General features: G+C 55.7%; 1 protein-coding gene across 5 annotated transcripts in view; it reads right to left on the reverse strand.

Moving 5' to 3' along the window:
* Positions 1-6,201, reverse strand: part of Fam3d (family with sequence similarity 3 member D) — a 27,779-nt gene that overhangs the window by 15,681 nt on the left and 5,897 nt on the right. For 4 of the 5 annotated variants that reach the window (XM_004631699.2, XM_023715757.1, XM_023715756.1 and 1 more), the window contains exons 2-3: positions 2,230-2,282; positions 731-838 (exon numbers count right to left, since the gene is read on the reverse strand). In XM_004631699.2, coding sequence (XP_004631756.1) covers positions 731-838; positions 2,230-2,242 — 121 coding nt within the window. In that variant the 5' untranslated portion in view covers positions 2,243-2,282. Of the gene's footprint in view, positions 1-730; positions 839-2,229; positions 2,283-4,707; positions 4,800-6,201 lie in introns of those variants that run through there. The other variant, XM_023715758.1, reaches the window with a different exon arrangement.

The following is a 6,201-nucleotide window of genomic DNA, read 5'->3' on the forward strand; positions in this document are numbered from 1 at the left end:
CATCCATCCATCCATCCATCCATCCATCCATCCATCCATCCATCATCTACATCCATCCATTCCTCCATCTCTCCATCTACCCACTCACCCATCTATTCTTCCAATTAAAAAACAATCATCAAATGCTTAGGCATCTGCTCTAGGCCATGTGCTTGTGGGATAAATGTTCACCAAATAAAATCCTTGCCTCCAGAAAACTCACATTCTAGGGAGACAGGCATCAGCCAAAGAAAGAAAGACCTAAACAGCACTGTCGGGGTGGTGGTGGTGTTTTGAGGGAACAGGATGGACAAGAGGGAGGGGCATGAACATGACTGAGGCTGGGCAGGTCGGAGAAGTCTTCTGGGGAGGTGAACATGAGCGGAGACGGAAGGAAGGCCCAGGTCCAGGGCTCTGCCTGAAGGGCTCTATGCAGAGGGAACAGCAAGCTCAGGGGAAGCCCCCAGCATGCATGCAGACATTTGCTTTCTTCTTCCTTCCCCGACCCATCCCCTCTCTGTCTTTCCTAGGCACAGGCCCATGTGTTGCTCAGGGCCTTGGAACCCCTTGCTGCCCTTGGCCCCAGCCTCCCAGACACCCTGGGGCTCCTCTCGCATGCTCTGTCCTCACAAGGTGGACAGAGTGACGAGGAGGGGTGCCTGGGAGGGCAGGTGCCCAGGGGCCATGCCTCCAGGCCCAGAGAGGGAGGTGTCCCCTCTCCACAGAAAACTGGGCTGAGGGACCCACTCACCCAGCCATCGTGGCAGACGGATGGTTTTCGTGCTGAGGCCGATGGAGTTGCGGAGGAAGAGCCACGTGGCCACCAAGGTGAAGAGGAGGGCAGAGAGGCGGAGCAGGCCTGTGGGCAAGTTCAAGATGCTTGTTCCTGCTGGGCTTCGCTAAAGCAGCTGGAGGAAGGACCTGACAGCTGCTGCAGGCCCGAGGCACAAGAAATGGGGCCAGCAGGCCATGTGCAGGCCTCAGAGCAGCTATGTGAACCTAGGCAGGAGCTCAGCCTTCCTGAGTGGGCATCCATCAGTCGCAGGATGGTTATGGTGATGCCCATGGCCCTGAGGTCGTGACTTGTTGGGAGGGCATTAGAGTTACTGATAGGAGATAGGTTTCAGGGTCACTTGGGGTGGCAGGGTGGCCCCCACATTTTCCATCACTCCCCCAAAAGCCGGAAATGTTGGATTCATGCCGCTTCTTCAGAACTCAGGGCAGCCCTGGGTACTCTGACTTGCCCTTGGGCCTCAGTTCCCACGGCCCGTGGCATGCCAGGTGGTGAGTGAAAAGTGGTCAAACACGCAGCCTCCCTTCATCCTCATACTGGCCTGTGTGCTTGGTGCTACTGACTCCCCTCACTTTACTGATGAGGAAACAGGAGGCAGCCACTTCCCTGTGCTCACTGGGCTAGCAAGTGACAGAAGCGGGGTTGGAACCCCGGAGAGAAGTAAGCTGACTCCGAAACCAGTGCTGCTGTGTTCTGAGCTGTTTGGGAAGGAAAGTGGAGTGTGTGTGCATCTCATGTTTGGTGCCTCAGTTTCCCTGTCTGTACCATGAAGCCTCAAAGGATAAGACAAGGGCCGGGGAGAGGATAGCTCAGTGGTGCAAGTGCCTGATTGGCAAGTGCAGGGTCCTGAGTTCAATACCTGGTACCACAAAAAAAGACAAGGACTGCTGGATCCAACCTCGACTAGATAAATGGCCTGGAGCCTCGGGCATCTCACTCCTGGGGGATGAACTTGATAGCTTGCTTGGAGAAGTCTTGGGTGGTTCTGCCCCTCTTGAGCACCGCCCTCCCTTGTTCTGATAAATAAATATGGACCACCCAGAGAGGATCTTGTCCTAGCCCTGAGAGAACTGGAATTCCGTGAGAGGGCTTTGGTCCTCCAGGAGCCCTGTATCATTCCATTTGCCTCTTTTTTTTAGCCTTTGCCCTACACTTTTTGGGAGATTGCAGACCCCCTCGGTCTACAACAACTAAGGCAGATTATGCACCAGATAATTCTGACAGGCTGGGCCATCATTCCAGCACCTCTCCAGCCCTCAGCCTAGAGGCAGCCTAGTCGCCTCTTTTGTTCTTCCAGCTGCCCCTGGTTTGGTTTCCTTCTAGGATCCTGGCCAGACCACTGGAGAACAGAGACACCAATGCCCCTGAGCCCAGGATGGACAGCTCCTGCTGACAGAAAGTGACTCCAAAATGAATTTCAGAGCCCCACTGTGAGAACCCTCAGAACCAGGTCCTACCTGACACTCTCATCCTGTCCAGGTGAAGAGTGTGGCTCAGGGTCCGTGTTCCCCTAAGGAGAAAAAAAAAATCAAATTGGAAAGGGCACCTGGTGTTTGGACATGAGCAAGAGTGAAGCTGTTCCTTTGCAGCTCTGTCAGCCTCAGCATGAGCACCAGGGCCAGAGTCAGATGTACAGTGCTATTCACAGAGTGCATGCAATGGGACAGAGCGGGTCCCCTCAGGGCTGGGGCCACATAGGGCTGGAGAGTGTGAGAGGGAGACACAGAGGGGCAGCGACCATGATCCCTCCAGTTGGGCTCCTCGCTCCTCTTGTCCTCTGTCTTCACCTCCCTTTCATTCATGGCTCCGGAGGTTTCTGTCAATCACCACACCTTTTCTAAGTGCAGCAATTCAATAGTAGAGGAAGGTGCAGTCTGCAAGCATTGCCTCTTGGATGATATTGTGACTGGTGTCTAGGCGTCTCCTCAAAACCTCATGTGGTCATAGGTAGGGCTATTCATAGGTGGTTGGATGTAGGGTGCGATGTGTGGGTTAAGTATTTGATGCTGGGATTAAGGGTGTGTGATTACAAAATTAGTTCACGGACTGGTCTGGCATAGATCTGGGTGTGGTGAATGGGAAGGCCCACCTTGGATACCGGTGGCAATCCCCAAAGGGTAGGTGGCCTGGAAGGGATAAAACAGAGAGGTAGTTGCTGCTTGCTGCCTTCTGCCTACCCTGCTTTGCCATGAACTATTTCTCCTCTGGGCTGCCCCTCTGCCATGTCACCCTGCTTTGGAGCCAGCCAACTATGGACTGAAACTTCTGTGAACTATGAGCCAAATAAATTTTCCTCCTTTAGTTTTAGGTATCAGGCATTATCTCTCAGCTATGAGAAAAGTAACTGAGATAGATGATTTGATTCATTCACTCATTTATCCATCCATCCATTCATCTATCCATCCATTTACCTGTCTACTCCTTCCTTCCTTCCTTCCTTCCTTCCTTCCTTCCTTCCTTCCTTCCTTCTTTCCTTCCCTCCCTCTAGCCAGCTGGCCAAGACATATGGACCTACCTAGCCCAGTAAAACCATCAGGGAATGGGAGCAGAACCTCAGTGATTTTTGTTGATGTACCAAAATAAAAAGTAATCAGAACTCACATGTTACATTAAGTTGGTGCTAGGTGGTCTGCATCTCTGTAGCTTTGTAACTCCGTACTTCTGTGTCTGTCTGCCTGCCTGCCTGCCTGCCTGCCTGCCTGCCTACCTACCACCCATCTTTTAGGGATGAGGCAAGCTTATGGGGGTTAAGCCAAGGTTATTCAACTTTCAAAGGATTCAGGGCTCCAACTACTGAAGCCTTGACCTCCCCATGGGTCCCATGGCCAGGACTTTTGTCTCAGGAGAGAAGAAACTGAAATTTACTCCTTCCTGAGCCCTGAGCAGGGCCAGGGCCGTCGCTTGCACCACCTCCCCGCCATGTCCCCCCACGTGTTGGCGTGGCTGGAGCTTAAGCAGCTTCAGAAGCCCCCATCCGCCCATGGAATCTGAGGGGAGGGCAGGCGCTGGCAGTGGTGCGGTGGGTCTGGGCTCCTGCAGCCCGCCCCAGGTAGCCCTGCCCTCAGGCCCTTCCCTGATGGTGGCGATCCTGCTTCCACAGCTCTTCTCCCCCCCACCCCCACCCCTGGATCTTCTTCATCCTAAGGGTTCTTCTCGACAGATGAGGCCTCGGTAGCCCAGCCACTGAGGACTTGGGCCTGGGACCCCAGACTGGGCTTTTGCCACCTGCCCTCCACCCTGGGTGTGCCTCTCGGCCTCTCCTCCCCTTTTTAAGCACCCACAAGGGCCAGTATGCAGGCACATTTCCTTCTGTGGGCTGTAAAAGTGCTCCCAGCTGCCCGACTCTCCACCCAGCTCCCAAGACTGAGATTACCAGGCAAGGGTTTATAAAACTTTAACTTCCTAAAACTCAAGTTACCAACTTAATTTTGTCAGATAAAAAGCCTATTAGGCTACGCCTGTGCTGGGGATGAGACTGACAGCCCAGGAGTGCGGGCTCTGGATGAGGTGTGAAGGAATTTCTGTAGAGTCCCTGGCAGGTGGAGGGCTGGGATCACTGGGGACAGCAGGCTGGAGGAGCAGGGCCGGGGCCAGACAGTCACAGCCGTTCACAGAGTGTGTGCAGAGGGACAGAGGGGATCTCATCAGGGCTAGGGTCACGTGGAGTTGGGGACGTGAGAGGGAGGTGTAAAGAGGTCCCACAGAGCAAAGATGGAGGAAGAAGGAGGAAGAGACAGAGGGAAAGCACAGATGAGCATGTGGATACCAGAGAGAAGACGGCGAACATAGCGGGAGCCGGCAGGCGGGCATACACGTGGGCGCATGCTGGCCTCCGGCTGTCATGCCCATGCCAAGCTGGGGTCCTGGCTTTAGGCTGGGGGTGGGGAGGAGCAGGGCCAGCCTGATGTCCCTCCTGGTCATCCCCAGCTACCCACCTGGTGCCTGAAGTCCCCGGGCTGCTCTCCCCGCAGGTGTAGGTGCTATGGAGCTGGATCCAGGACGGACCTGGAGAGTTGGGCAGGGGCGCAGGGCGAGGCAAAAGCTCCCTGCGCAGCCACCCAAGCCTGAAAACAGCGTTTCCTTCTTGCCCAGCGGGAGACTGTGGCAACCTGCTGTTCAGGTTACAATGCCTGGTTTGGCCCCCAGCCCCTGACAAGGCGGGCTGTGGGTGCTCACCTGGGTGGCCTGGGCTGACCCGAATCGCGCTGTGTGCTGCTGCCCCTCCCACCTCCTGGACGCCTCTCCCTCCGTCCTGCCTTCCCAGCCCCTGTTCAGTCACGTGTTTGAGCTCTTTTTGTCCCACTGCAGGCCCTGTGCCCTGTAGGCCTAGGGCTACCCTGGGCATCGAGGAAGTGAACGGTATTTGGAGACCGAATAAATTGGATGCTTATGCAGTCTTGGAGGTTACTATGATTAAACCACTAGCTAGAGGAGGAAGCTAAGGCTCAGAGAGGGCAAGCAACTTGCCTGAGGCCACACAGCTGGTGTGGATCCCAAAACTCTCACTCTCCATGGCAGCCAGGATGGGTATGCCGGGGGAAGATGGCCGGGAGTGAGCCAGGCTCTGCGACGGCGCTGGGCCCTGACACTTGCCCCTTGTCCTCTCTTCTGTGCCTGAACACTCCTGCTCCTCCCTCAGGTCTGTGCAGAAACTACTTCCTCGGGGAAGCCCACCTCCCCTGACCCTGTCACCCAGTTAGCCCATCAGAGTTCTGCAATGTCCTAGTAACTGGCTCTGAAGTGAGTATGTGACCCCAGGAAAGCCCATCAGAGTTATGTGTGGGGTGGAGCCTGGGAAGGAGAAGCCCCTCGACCCCTGGAGATGCCGCACTCCCTCCTCTCCAAGTCTGCGTCCCGGGCCCCCTTTCTCAACTGCCTCAGTGCCGCCCTCCTGTAGATGCAGCTTGTGGTGCTGGACCTATGCCAGGCAGCAAACAGCCTGTGACGCTGTGACACTGGGCTAGAGGGGGCATCTTGGGACCAGACAGACATCAGCTGTGGCTTGCACACTGGGGTACTGCTGCCCACCCCCCAGCCTAGAGTCTTCCCTCTGTAAAATGAGAGCAATGCTATCTGCCTGGACCGGAGGGGTGTCAGCGGCCAGGTGACAGTGAGTCCAAGGCCTGGCCAGCCTGCTGTGCCCGCCCCAGCGCTGTCTATTTGCAGGTTGGTCCCCCCTGCTGTTCCTGCTAGGGCACTTCCTTGGCAGGACTCCCAGGCCTCCGCTGTTCTCCTCCCAGCCCCGGGCTGCTGGGCTGCTTAGTGGTGGCATTTCTTTTCTTTCACTTCCTCCCTTTATGTTTCATTTTTCTTTGTTGCTTTTCCTCCTTCCCTTCCTCCTCCTCCTCCTCCTTCTTCCTCCCTCCTTTCCCTTCTCCTCTCCTCTTCCTCCCTCCCTCCTTTCCTTCCTTCTTCTCTCCCTTTTTCTC

The sequence above is a fragment of the Octodon degus genome, unplaced genomic scaffold (assembly GCF_000260255.1).
Source record: "Octodon degus isolate 3935 unplaced genomic scaffold, OctDeg1.0 scaffold00043, whole genome shotgun sequence".
Lineage (NCBI taxonomy): Eukaryota > Metazoa > Chordata > Mammalia > Rodentia > Octodontidae > Octodon > Octodon degus.